Below are 14,109 nucleotides of genomic sequence, written 5' to 3' on the forward strand. Positions count from 1 at the left end.
AGAAGCAGCATGGGCCAAGGATGGTTTTGGGGAGCAGCAGCTGATGTTTATTGGGGACCAGTATCCCTATTCCAGATCTTGGGGGCCTCGCCCCCTGCATCTCTCGCTTCAGCTTCATTCGTCGCTGTCGAACTCTGAGGACAGACCCTGCAGCAGGGGCAGGGACATGGAGTGCCGGTCGGGGTCCCCGGGGCCCCCACCCTGGACTCCTGGTGGGGGGCTGCGGGGGCTGAAGAGCCAGTTCTCTGCCAGGGTTGGGGATAGTCACAGCTTGACTCATGCCCTGATCTTTCTGCCTCCCTGGTCCCTCCCTGGCCCTCTGTGCTGTGCCCACCCCCTCACCAGGACCATGCTTCCCCCTCATTACCCCTGGCTCCCTCACTCCATCCCCGTCACTGGGATCCAGTGTGGAGTAAGGGGTGCCCCACACATTCCTGGGCACACACTCCTATATTCCCCATGCCCTCTCCCCTCTCCCCGATCTCATCCCTCTCAGCTTCATATCTCCTAGCAGTACCTGACAGCATCTGGGGCCCCCTGCGGAAGGGGTTTCGGCCCCTGTAGGAGAATCTGGTGGGTCTGCCCTCTGGCCCTTCTTGAGGAGGTGGTGTAGGTGGGGCTGGGACAGGCGGGGGTACATCAGCAGCTTCAGGGGTATCGGCAGCGACTGATGTGGGGGCCAGAGGTGGCATGATGCCGAGGTTGGGTCTGACCCAGTTGGCACCATGGGGCAGTGGATCTTTGGTCAGAGGCTTCTGTGGTCCCAGCACTCCTTTGGGGTGCAGTGAAAACTTGAGGCAGGAGAAGGCAACAGGCAGTGACCGTTGTAACCGGAGCAGCTGGGGCTCACGGGCTGTAGGGAACAGCCCCAGCTGCAGCCAGGAACAGGAGAAGACCTGGTAGATGACATAGATGCTGTGGGTGCTTCGGAGCCAGGGAAGGTTTTGCTGTAGGCTTACCTGCCCTGGCGGCAGCAGCAGGAAGGCCACCTTCTTGCGCAGGCCACCCATGTGCAGGCGGATCCGGCAGGGCTGCCCATCCAACAGTCGCATTTCTTCATAGGCTATCTCTGCTCGGCCGTTTGGTGAGTATTCCCGAGTGCAGTGGGCAAAGGCACCCTCAGACCCTGCCTGCTCCAGGAGGTTTGGTAGTGGCCCCACTGGTTGTAGTGCCCGCCGACCCTGCCGACCTGGTAAAGCCAGGCGGGTGTGGGCTGGGCGGGACTGCTTCACTAGCACACCTAGTAGGTCATAGCACGCTGCATCCGACAGGAAAGGTACCGCCACTACATTGGGCCCAAAGCGCTCCTCGATAACCTGCAGATGGCCAGTTTACAGGTCAGGGACTGAGTTAGGGTCAGGAGTTACCTGGTAGCCTATTCTAGATTGACCCTCCCATTGTTCACTGTGCAATTACATCTCCACAGCGTGCTCAGGCTGTTATGCTTCCTGCTTATTTTATAGTTCTGTCCTGTAGCAAAACCTTGAATGTCTACTATGTGTCAGACCCTGCTGGATACTGGGAGTACATAAAAGCATGAGGCTTTGACCATGTCTTATTATAGCTCAGTCTAATGGAGGAGACGAAGATGTAGACCGTAGTAGTTAGCTAAGTAATAATAGCAAGGTTAAATCACCAGAAGTGATTTAGTAGCCTTTGTCTTTGATAGAAGAGGATCAGAAGATGTCTCGTTTCTAGGTGGTAATACTTGAGTTTTGAAGGAATTAGTTAGGTAGGAGGATGGTCAATCCAGGGAGAGGATACAGCCAGTTAAAAAACCTGAACTTATAAACTAAGAAGGGCACATTCAGGAACACATAATTTCATAGTACTTAAACATAGGGTCTGAAGAGTGACAGGCACACAGGAACTAGACGATGAAAGATCTAAAGTGTGCTGACAGGAATTTAATCCTGAGGGCAATGGAAAGCCATTTGAAGGGCTCTGGGTGAGGGACAGGATCAGAAAGGTGCTTTAGAAAGTTAATTTTGAATAGCAAGACAAAATAAGGAGAGAAAGATCGGGTAAGAGTATTGTATAACTGCAAGCAAAACATGGTGAGGCCTTCAACTAAAATAATGGGGGAAGATCTTTAGGTTATAGAATTAGTAGAACTTGGTCAGTTAAGGAGTATGGGAAAAGGAATCATGAAGGATTAGTCTTAGATGATTGGTTAGATGGGTGATGTCGTTCACTACAATGGGTACACAGAGATAGGTTTGGAATGACCATTCTTCAACATCTTCTGCCCTGGCTACAGGGAGTAGTTCTTTTAGGGATTTGAGGCCTCATCTTTGTAATGCTGTCCCAATATGCTTTTAGGGATTCTAGTTCCTCTTGGTTTTGTCCTTCTTGTCTTGGCTTTTTTGGTTTGATAATCCAGTTCTGCAAAGTTTAACTTCATGACCAACTGGGAAACCTTGTAAGATCCTCTCTAGTAATTGTACGTAGGTGTGATCTCGACTCATCAAAGATACTGCTGGCCGAGACTTCTGGCTCTGTGTTCTGCTAGGGAGTACATAAAATTCCCTCTTTGGGTCCCTTTCCTGTTTGAGACCTATTCTGAAAATACTCTGTTCTACTCCCCTTCCTCAGCCCTGAATTCCCACATGTCTGTCTCCCTACTGCTGGCATTGCCCACTTTGCTGGTCTTCTGGTAGAATTCATCAATGATCCCTTAAGGCCAATCTGTTTTTTGCTACATAGAGCTGTTTTAGAAGTGCTGCCCCATAGCATAAGAGGAGGATAGCTAACTGATGGAGTTGTGTCTGCACTTTGTCACCTAGCCAAGGAAATAAATGGTGCTCTTTCTTAATGTGCATGGAAGAATTTCCCATCATTCCTGTGCTTTATTGAGACATGGAATACTTTCTTTCTGGTGGGGGCATCAGGCTGAAGAACAGGGCTCTGAGAAGGTCCATTTGGGTTTCCCAGGGGTGACAACAGAGCACTGGTGGATGACATTTTTGTATAGAGTGCTCTGTCCCATGAGAAAAAAAGGGTAGCACCAAGTATAACTTCAGAATCCTACCCTAGCTTCTCCTTTGGTCCCTAGGATCCTATACAAATAAGACAAATAGGAGTGTCCCCAGGAGGTATCTCTCTAATAGGATTTTGAGAAATACCTGGTTCTTATGGTCTAAGTGTCTGCTAAAAGGTGAATCCCTAGTTTAGCTGGAGGCTTTTTCCCAGAATATAGACATGAATTTGCCTTGGGTGTGGGGGAGGGTTATTAGGCCCTCTTTCTTACCCTTGAGGCTCCCAGTAGTTATCCTAAAATAGGGAAAATAAGATTTCTATGCTATGGTGACTATTCTTGGTAGAGTCATCATTTGAGACCATTACCTATCGTTCCCACTGCGGTTTTATTTCTGGGTGAAAGTTCTATGGAACATAGAGGCCTGCAAATATAGATCTCTCAGGGGCAGCCCGGGAAAAATGAAGGTGGAAGACTATCTTCCTGATGTATCTTGGCTGGTTTGAATTCTGAATGAGGAGCTCTTGAGCCACATTCTTGTTAGCTATATGTTCTACAAAGTGCTCAGTAAACTCTCAGCAGTTCTGGAGAGAGGAAACCAGGTCACTCAGAGGTGTCCTGCTCCTTGAATTTGCCACATACCACAGTGATTTATTCTGAATCTCTACCTTGCCTTTCCTGACAATTTTCCATTTAAATAGGGAATTTTTCTGATGCTGAGAGATAGTGTAGCTTTCTACTAGTTGATGATCACATTTACTTTCAGCCTAATGAAATGCTTGATCTTGTCCGGACCAACCTTTTACACTGCTGAATCCAGGTACTTTGATACTTGGGAGGGCCTTGACTCTCCTGTTTCTGCTTCCCTGGGAAGCTGACCTTCGTGGTGAGCTGCTGCTCCATTTCAAATGGGAGCCACATGAGCCACATGCTGTTAAGGCTGCTTTGAGTCTGGTCAGCACTACTTTAAGATGGTGGTTTTAAACTTGGTGGGCTGCCTTCCACGAGTGCTTGAAATTCCCTATCCTTGAGGTTACATAACTGGAACCTGATCCCCAAATTCTCCAAGTTCAGAAATTGTAGCCATCTAGATTTGGTGGGATTTGTTGGGTACCTGCAACTCAGATACAGCTGACATACGCCTGCTCCTAAAAATCTACATATTTTGCTCAAAACCCAAATTTCCCATTCTGTGGAAGTTAAAGGTGGAGGAGGTATCTGTGAAGAGGTCGAAGGTCCTTTAGAAAGTTTAAAGGGCCCTTCGTGATCAGCCCCTGTACCTCTTTGACCTCCTTTTCACTACCCATTTGAACTCTGTTCTAGAGGACTATTTGCCATTCACAAATACGCATTTTTCTTTTTCCTCTCCTGGCTTTTGCATATGCTCTACCTTTAATTAGGACGCCATTCACTTACTCACCCACCCACCTGCTCATTAACTGATTTAGGTGTTTAGTAAGCACCATTTATGAGCCAGGAATTCCTTTACCCTCTACGTGAGAATAATTTCTATTTGCTTAGCTAGAATATCACTCTCCAGGAAACCTTCCTGCCCTCCTAAGCCCTACCCTGACTTAGCACTTGTTTCAGTTCTCCTCGATTCCAATTGCCTTTCTAGGAACCTCTTACCGTTTTTCCAATTGTGATGAAATTGGACACTGTATGCAAAGCACTTAGTGCAGTGTCTGGCATGTGAGCAAGCCCTGAGTAAATATTAGTTGTTACTATCTTCAGGCTTCCCACCCCTTCCTACTCATAAGTTGCTCAGACCCATCTAGGTCACACTTTGTTACTTTCTTTTTGGCCCTCTTACTTTATCCTTGATGAGGGTCCAGGTGGCATCAGCTTCATCCAGTGTCAGCAGGTTGGGGGTACCAACCAACATGGTGGGGTGTGGGAGGGGTTAGGCAGGGCAGTGGCTGCTGCAGGAACCCCAAGTTGCCCAGGGAGGTGAGGCCCCAGGCCTTAGGCTTTGACCTACTACAGCATGAGGTCATAGAGGTCCTGTAGATAATGGGGCCTTGGGTGGGGAGAGGGCAGTTACTTTACTAGCTTCACTATGCCCACAGCCCGAGTCCATATCCATAATCTTTTTAAGAACAGAAGTCCTTATCCATTCTCCTCCTTAGGGGAGAAGAATGCAGGTCTCTTTGGGTGCATTTGTATATGTCTGTGTGTGCTTGCAGGAGTGCATGTGTGCATGTGTATGTGTTTTTTTCTTGGTCTGAGTTCTTTAAGGAAGCAGAATCAGGCTTCCCCCTTCAGCAGCCTCCTGAAGCAATTTACTGTGTTATCTTATCAGCTGCAGATGACTTCTTTGTGAGGTTAGATAGGGGTCTTGAAGGACATGGGAGAAGTTTAAATCAGGACTTAGACTGAGAACCAAGCAGTAGTTCTCAACCTTGGTCATATTTTGGAATTACCTGGGAGCTTTAAAAACTACAGATACCTGGATCTTACCCCCCAGGGATTCTGATTTAATTGGTTTGGAGTGTGCCTAGGCATCAGGATTTCTAAAAGCTCCTCAGGCAATTCTGATGTGCAGCCTAGCTTGAAACTCATTATTAATGAGTGGGTTACAATTGCAGTGAAAACCAGGTGTGTGTGTAGGAGGGTGCCATATGAGTGGTGACAATGTGGAGGATAAGAATCTAATTGGGATAATGTTGCCTTAGTAACTGGAGAGGACTTTCAGGAAGCCAGAGTTACCCAGGTAAATTTCAGGAAATTTTTTTTCATGTGCCACTCCCTGTCCTAGGCTGATCTGTTCTACCTGGCACTCTCCTACTACAGCCCTAATCTGTGTGTGATTTCCCCTTGTGTCTGTCCAGAGATCTCAGCCTGGTGTTTGCTGGAAAAAAGTGGTTTTTCCTCGGAAAACCACCACTCTGGAGAGCCTTTCTAGTAGCTACTCTCCCACTCTGCCTCTTACCTGTCCAAAGAGTCTTCTCTTGAGTCCCTATGGAGAGTCTCCTGTGTGCTCAGGAAGACCACTTCTGTATGGGGAGCATCCTTTCCTATCCTGGCCCAGCATGTAGGGCTGTCCCATGAAGTCGGCCATCATCTGAGCTAGCTGAAGTGGTATGAGAATAAGGCACGGGGAATGGTCCTACATGATGTAAGTGGCCTCGGGAGGGTAGGCCTCTGTAGACAACTATAACTGTGTGGGTACTAGGTGTTTACGCAAAGATTTGACAGTGGGCATGGGACTGTGCTCCAGGAGAGGAATTGATATCAAATATTTGTTGAAGTTGTGTATGTTAGGGGCTGTGCCAAACACTTTGAATCCATTATCCTGGTTAGTCCTTTTAGTAACCTCTTGAAGTATTTCCTCATTTTACAAGTGAATTAACAGGCTCAGAGAGGTTAAGTAGATTAGTGCAAGGAATACAGTGAGTTAATGGAGGATCTGGGATTCAAATCCAAGTCGGCCTGATTCCAGCTTTTAAGTTAAAATTTGAATGGTAGTTCTTTTTGGTGAAGGAAGAAATTGCTGTATCCCTTCTGTTCTCTTGAGTGTATGGTGGGAGGGCGCCTGCTCAGTGGATATGCAAAGTTGTGTAGTGAAAAGGAAGTGGGCAGGATGAGAGAAATGCTGCAATAGGCCAAACCAGAAACCCCAAGCATTCTTGTCAGGGCAGGCAAAACCAAATTTCTTCCTCTAGTGCCCTCCTAGCCCTACACCAGGAGAGGTCATCTGGTGTAGTATAGTTGGCATTTCTGTTCCCTCCAGAAAGGAATCCTGAGTGAGGTAAACAGCAGTGGGCGAGAGAGACATACACCAGGACAAGGGACACAGATGTGGGGCAAAACAGACAGTGCAAGGAGGCAGAGATGCAGAGGTACAGAGACGAGAGTTACTGATAAACACAGGCAGAGAATGATGTACATCCATATCCTAAGGGGATTCCAGAATGAGAAGGGGGTGAATAGGGGAGGGACAGGGATGATGGGCTATTGGTGAAATGTGAGGAGGATCTCTTTCAGATTTTCGTAGAGGGGCTAAGAGGGGGAAATTGGGTATAGATGAACTCCTCAGTCAGAAGCCCATATCTTCATCTCTTCTGCTGCTGATGATTCTTTAAGCTCCCTGCATTCCACACTGCCCTAAATGAGACTGTCTTTCCCTTTGGCTCATAGAGTCAGATTGAAAGTTGCTGAAGGAAAACAAATGACAACTGAGTTCTGGATGGAGTTGAGCCTAAGGGCTGGGCTGTTTGGGCCACAGCCTGCTCATGGGGTTGCCTCCAGTGTGGCACATTCTGGGGTTTCCCTGGACACAGATGATCTGCAACATATCTGAGTGGTGACTGGACTGGAGAGCATGAGAGAAACAAACAGGCAGGGGCTGGTTATTTAGGGAACATGGGGTTTTCTGCAAAAACCTCCAGAGTAGTATAGAATAGTGTTGATAGCAGAGCTTTTGGAGGGATACAGAGCCCTGACCAGTCTCTTCACTTCTCTCAGGCTACAGGGATAACTGTACAAGTCCCTCATCCCTTATTTGAAACCTTTAGGGATAGATGTGTTTTGGACTTCAGATTTTTCCAGATTTTAGAAAGGGAATATAGTGCCTTTATCATATATAAAGGAATACCCCAGTGAGGTTTAGGGCAGTGCCCTATAATCAAACACATCAGTATTTCTGAAGCTAAATGTATGAATATTCACACCAAGTAAGATAAATAAATACTATAAATACCATCCTGACGTTTCAGGTCAGGTTTTGGACCAAAGTTATAAAAAAAACTATTGTTTCTTCAGAGATTTTTTTTATTTTGGAATTGTGGATAAGGGATTATTCTCAGGTTGTTGTGAGGAGAAAGGGAGTGCTGGTAGTCTTCTAAGCATATCACATGGTAGGTGTGTATCTCAATCCAAAACAAAATACTAATATCCAAGGGGGTGGATTTTTGGCTTGAAGAAAGAAGGTTCTTGCAATGAACAATGCACAACTTTGGAATCAGCTGCCTTGAGGAGCTGTGCACAACCAGGGAATGAAGGTGCCTTAGACAAGAGGTTTCCTGTGGTGGGAAGGTGACAGAATTCATTGCTTATCAACATTGACTGCCTAGGATTTCCCTTTTCATGTACCAGAGGGGAAAGGCAAAAAATGTGCGTGTGTGTATGTGTGACACAGGACGTCACATATACATTTCTTTATAATAATGTTGTAATAAATATCTTACTGCATACATCTTTGTTTACATCTCTAATTATTTTGTCAGGATAGATTTATTGAAGAGGAATCCCTGAGAGAAGGATATGGACGTCTTAAAGACTCATGACCAATTAGGATTAGGATTTTGTCACAGTTATCCACAAAATCATTGCCTGAGGAGTTTTTTAACTCAGAACCTCATGAAAAAGATTAGTCTTGAGAATGACTAAGCCCACACTCGAGGACAGCTGTAGATCTCAGTGTGACAACACCTCTGAAAATCATGTAAAGTTTCTGCACTGTCTCTTCAGCTCCCCGTTAATGAGGACCTGGTAAGACCCCATGTGGCCCTGGAGAGGATATCACCTGCTTTTTCAGATCTGCAGCCTCCTCTTCTGTGTGGTATCCCATGGTGTTTGGTCCAGCTCTCTGTGCTGAGTGGTCAGCACTGCACTTGCCTTTAGGTCTTCATGGCTGACTGCAGTACCTGTGGTTATGATAGTTTTCCCAGAGAGCTTGGGTCTGCCTGTGCAGCCTGCGGCTTTCTCCGACCTTATAATGGTGAATCCCTGGGTTTTGCCTGAGATTATATTCATTCTCAGCTCCATGCTGGTGTGAAAGATCTTTTGCGCAATGTCCCTTCCAGTGTAGAGTCTTAGTTGAAAGTCAGTCCCCTGTTGGGCAACACCATGACACTTACTGTGTAATATCTCTATTTTCTGTTAGCCACAATGGAGCAAAATATTCCTATTTAATCATATTGCACCAACATCATGTGCTTCTAGTGATGTTGACCAGGACAAATGGGGGTGCTGATGTGGATTTTATTTGGGAATTCAGTGTTCTTGGCTGAGGATGCAGAGAAGAGCAAACTGGTAAGAGACCACAGTGACTGGACCTCAGGCAAGCAGGTGAAGTGGTTATGATTTCCTGGGATATCAAAATTTCTTTCAGTTGGACCTCTGACCCCTATGGCTGTAGGCCCAGGAAGAGAAGTTCTAGCAATTAATTCTTGAGATATTGACAGGAGAGTGGGGGTAGGGGAAATAGTAATTACACATGAGACCAAGAGGATTCTCTGGACTGGGAATGGCAAAGGTCAGTGTGCTGGCCAAATTTGGGACCCCAGTCTGGGCACATTATCCAGAATAAGCCTGTAACTCTTTCCTTAAGGACAGGCTGAAAATAGAATCTGGCTGTAGAAACGGAGAGGGCTGTGATCCCAGACAAGTACACAAACACTTGCCTCCTGAGGCAGCATCACTCTTCCCAGACCCCCAGGTCTAGCATCTGTAGAGGAGCTTTTGTGTGGCACCATGGGGAGACTTAGGTTAAAATGATGGAGGAGGGGAGGAGAGTTTTCTTTAAGTTAAATCTTGTGTACTATGAACCATGGTAATTCCTGATCTTATTTTCCTGCATGGTAACGTATAGCCCCCTGCCTTCTGCCTCCTGAGCAAGATACGTGGATAGGCCAAAGCCTGCAGATGCTAGTGATAATGTAGAGACTTCACAGCAAATATTTGTTGAGTGGTTATCACAGTCATATGTTTACAGTAGGTAAAGATGATACAATCCACACCTCCAGGCCCTAGACTCTTCTGTATGTCCCCTCACCTCCACCAGCAGGCTCCATTGTTTTCTGCCCATTAGAACTGGCTTTTTCTGACTGTGAAGGTTTCCAGGAGCCAGTCCCTGATTTGCTTGGTGCGGACCCCATAGATGAGTGGGTTGAGGGCAGGTGGCAGCAGCAAGTAGATGTTAGAAGAATGTGCACAGGCTTTGGGACGGTGTGACGACCAAAGCGGTGTGTGAGGTAGGAGAAGAGACCAGGTACATAGAAGGCCAAGATGACACAGATGTGAGAACTACATGTGCCAAAGGCCTTGGCCCGGGCCTCCTGGGTAGGCAGCCGCAGTACAGCGTGGGCAATGAGCCCGTAAGAGGCAGTGATGCCCAGGAGATCTATACCTGACACGGCCAGTGAAAGTGCCAGCCCATACAAATTGTTGGCCCGCGTGGTGCCCACCACCAGCTCTACCACTGCCATGTGTGCACAGTAGGCATGATCGATGGTCTTGGCTTGGAAGTGCTCAAATCGCGCCACCAGCAGAGGGAAAGGCACAACAATAGCCACGGCTTTCAGTGCCAGTGCCAGTGCTGCAGAGCCTACACGGGCTTTGGTGACCAGGAGAGGGTAATGCAGTGGACGCCCTACCGCCACAGCACGATCCCAGGCCATGGCCAACAACGCACCAGATTCCACAGCAGTCAGTGCATGCACAAAGAACATCTGGGCCAGGCAGGCAGCGTATGGCACAGGCCGGGGCCCGAGCCACAGCACAGCAAGCAACCCCGGGGCTATAGATGTAGCTAAGCCCAGGTCTGTGGCTGCCAGTGTGGCCAGGAGTAGAAACATGGGCTGCTGCAGTGTGGAATCTAGCTGCACCAATGCCAGTAGTGTTCCATTGCCCAGCAGGGCCAGCAGATACATGGGCCCGAAGACCAGTGTCAGCCAGGCCTGGGTACCCCCTAGCCCTGGAATGCCAGTCAGTATGAAGAAGGTTGGGCGTGGGAAGGTGGAGTTGGGATGTGGACCTTCTGCCATCCTGTGGGGCGCAAAGCTTTAAGGCTCATGGGGGCATGACTTCTGATAGGGGAGGGAGGGGGAGAGATTTTGGAGAGTGTCACAGTGGCACAGGCCCATCCATGGGGTATGTGTAGGGGTAGTGCAGGGTTGGGGGATCACAGGGTTATAACTTTTGGTTGGGGTTTTGGATGGATAATCAAGGCCACTACCCCAGCTTGGATGGGAGAATCCTTTGTGCCTGAAAGCCCATGAGTGTTGTAGGGGGAGAAATGGGGAGACACCGGCATTGAGAGAAAGGAGGGCCTCCCTGTTGCAGTGGCTGCTATAGCTGGAGGTCACCTGAGAGTTGGGGCTGAGATGAATGTTTTTCTTCCTCAGGATCCAAAGTAGAGTCCGCCTCAGTCTCTGTAAGGTGGGGAGAAAGCCAGAGCTGGTTGGGGATCAGGCCCCAGGCTGCACTGCCCTTGACTTATATCCGTAGGCAGAGCTCCTGGCCTCAGCTTCCTCAGCTCCACACTGGGGGGTGGACACAATGATTGTAGCGTTGTCCAGCTTGAACATTCTGGGCATCAGCCCTCGGAGAAGAAGAGCAGAGAGAAAAGGAGAAACAGGAGGAGGAAGATTGGACCTGGAGTGAAGCTGGAAGCCTGCAGTGACAGGAGGAAACCTGCTGCATTTTTGGGCTGCTTACATTATTCTTAACTTGATGCTGAAGGAGTGAACTTGAACACTGGCTGGAGAGTTGAAGTTGGGAACAGAGAAAGAGATGGCAGCAAAAAAGGGAGCTTCGATGTCTCCCTTCCTTCTTCACGATCCAGAAAGGGGTCCCACTAAAGTCTTATTCCTGGGGTGCCAGAGGGAGTGGAGGTGCCAGTGGGGGAGGAAATGGCACTCAACCCAGAGTAACAGCCATCTGTGGAGGAAGCGTCTCTGATGTTGGAGGAGGCAGGGTGAGTGGAACCGATTCCGCCCAGAATCTAGCTCATGGCAGAAGATTAATAAACATTGAATGGATAATTGAACAAGGAGGAAAGCACCAGCAGAAGACTTGACTGGAGAAAGATCCTGAGCACTGTGTGTTGGCAGCTTCTCTTCACCTTGGCCGATGCCTCTGGGGCCCTTTATGAGGCTGTTCCACCTGCTTCCCCCAGGGCCCTTACCCCTCCCACCTGTGCCGCATTAACTCTTCCCTGTGCCGCCTCCTTGCTCAGTGTGATGGCACGGTAACTCAGGAAGTAGAGATGGGGACAAGGAAAGAGACTGATTAATGGGAGTGGAGAGATCTGGGAAAGAGGAACACTTCCTCTGGGAGGTCCTTGCCGACTCCCTGAAGTCTAGAGAGAAGACCTTGCTGTATTCTTGGATAGCATCGGTCCCCTCTGTTGTAATTACTTCCCTGCTCTCTCTCTAGCAGTGCTTCCTATTCGCCAGCATCTCCACAGCTCAGTGCCTGGTATGTCGTTGTCTATGAATAAATACTCACTGCTTGTAATTGTGTGACAGTCCTGATGGCCAGGCAGCATTCACTGACTAACAGCAGCTCCTACAGTTTCAGGAGCCTTCGGGACCCATGGAGATGAGAAAGGAAGCTATTCACCATCAACCACTGGGTACGATTCTGCTCCAACGACACATATCCTAAAAATCACCACACGATGCAAGATAATGTAATAAAAAATGGGGCTTGTGGGAAAGGTGGCATTAGGGTACAACATTCAAAAACTTCGTCAGTGACACATTTAAAAAAAGGATAGGACCCTAATAAAAATGGTGGCACCACTTTACACATATTAACTGATTAGAAAGTGCATAAATACACCAATAAATAGGACACTCTACCTTGAAAAAGACCTGGAGTTTTCCTTGTAGAAGTGTTAGAGGCAGCGGGTGAATAATGGAGAAGCGGTGGAAGGGGAGACTACGGTAGTCCCCCTTATCTGTGGTTTCGCTTCTGCAGTTTCAGTTGCCCGATGCCCTCAACCACTGTCGGGGAAGCAGACGATCCTCTTTCTGACGAATCGTCGGAAGGTCAGTCGTAGCCTAACGCTAGGTCACAATGCTGCATCATTCCCCTCACTTCACATCCTCACTAGGCATTTTATCCTCTCGCATCATCACAGGAAGAAGGGTGAGTACAATGCAGTAGGATATTTTGAGAGAGGGAGACCACGTTCACGTAACTTTTATTACAGCATACTGTTACCATTATTCTTATTATCAGTCACCGTGAGTCCCTTGCTATGCCTGATTTATGAATTACACTTTATCACAGGCACGTATGTATAGGAAGATACCGGTATAGGCATACCTCATTTGATAGCACTTCACCTGATTGCGCTTCACAGATAATGTGTTTTTTACAAATTGAAGATTCGTGGCAACCCTGCCTCTAGCAAGCCTATCGGTGCCATTTTCCCAACAGCACTTGTTCACTTCGTGTCTGTGTCACATTTTGGTAAATCTTGAAGTATTTCAAACTTTTTCATTATTATTATATTTGTTATGTTTCTCTGTGATCAGTGATCACAACTCACTGAAAGCTCAGATGATGGTTAGCATTTTTTAGCAATAAGGTTTTCAAAGATTTATTTATTTATTTTAGAGACAGATTGAGCTGGGGGAGGGATGGAGGGAGAGGGAGAGAATCTCAAGCAGATTCCCGGCTGGGCGCAGAGCCTGACATGGGGGCTTGATCTTATGACCCTGAGATCATGACCTGAGTCAAAATCAAGAGTCAGATGCTTAACCGACTGAACCACCCAGGTGCCCCTAGCAACGGTTTTTAAATTAAGGTACTCACATGTTTTTTTTTTTTTAAAGACAAAATGCTATTGCACACTTAATAGGCTACAGTAGTGTGTAAACATAACCTTTATATGCACTGGGAAACAAAAATTCATTTGACTTGCTTTATTGCTATATTTGCATTATTGCAGTGGTCCGGAACTGAATTGGCAGTATCTCTGAGGTATGCTTGTATATATAGGGTTTGGTACTATCCGAGCTTTCAGTCATCCACTGCGGTCTTGGAATGTATAACCGGCAGATAGCTGGGGACTACTGTAATCTGAAGTTGGGTGAAATGTTGTAACACCAGATATGGATGATGTGGTTCATAACCTAAGTGGTGATAGATGTTTCAGGTGTGTGCATGTTGGATTTTCCTTTGCTGCTGTGTTCAGCAGTTTTGAATGCAGTTTTGTGCATTCACCTAGTTCCTGGCAGAGGGAATCACACATAAGAGAACATGAAATTCACATAATACTCAGTTCCCCAATGTGTCAATTGGTTGGAACAAATTTGCTTTTCAAAACCAACTTTATAGCGATCTATTGAATCTCTGTTGTACCTGGCCTGTATCATATGGTGAGGATACAATGG

The 14,109-nt window shown here is 47.2% G+C and overlaps 2 protein-coding genes across 2 annotated transcripts; both read right to left on the minus strand.

The window, feature by feature from the left end:
- Nucleotides 1-114: 114 nt before the first annotated feature.
- C11H11orf42 (chromosome 11 C11orf42 homolog) lies at nt 115-4,862 on the minus strand. Its single transcript, XM_036095917.1, has 3 exons — nt 4,791-4,862; nt 518-1,316; nt 115-245 (listed from the first exon to the last, which is right to left on the minus strand). The coding sequence occupies exons 1-3, from the start codon at nt 4,860-4,862 to the stop codon at nt 115-117; spliced, it is 1,002 nt and encodes a 333-aa protein (XP_035951810.1).
- A 4,925-nt stretch (nt 4,863-9,787) lies between these two features.
- On the minus strand, nt 9,788-10,746 carry OR52W1 (olfactory receptor family 52 subfamily W member 1). The gene is given in 2 exon segments (XM_036095919.2): nt 9,788-9,906; nt 9,909-10,746. Coding segments are annotated over 2 exon segments (957 nt in total).
- Between the last annotated feature and the right edge of the window lie 3,363 nt (nt 10,747-14,109).

This window comes from Halichoerus grypus, chromosome 11 (assembly GCF_964656455.1).
Source record: "Halichoerus grypus chromosome 11, mHalGry1.hap1.1, whole genome shotgun sequence".
NCBI lineage: Eukaryota > Metazoa > Chordata > Mammalia > Carnivora > Phocidae > Halichoerus > Halichoerus grypus.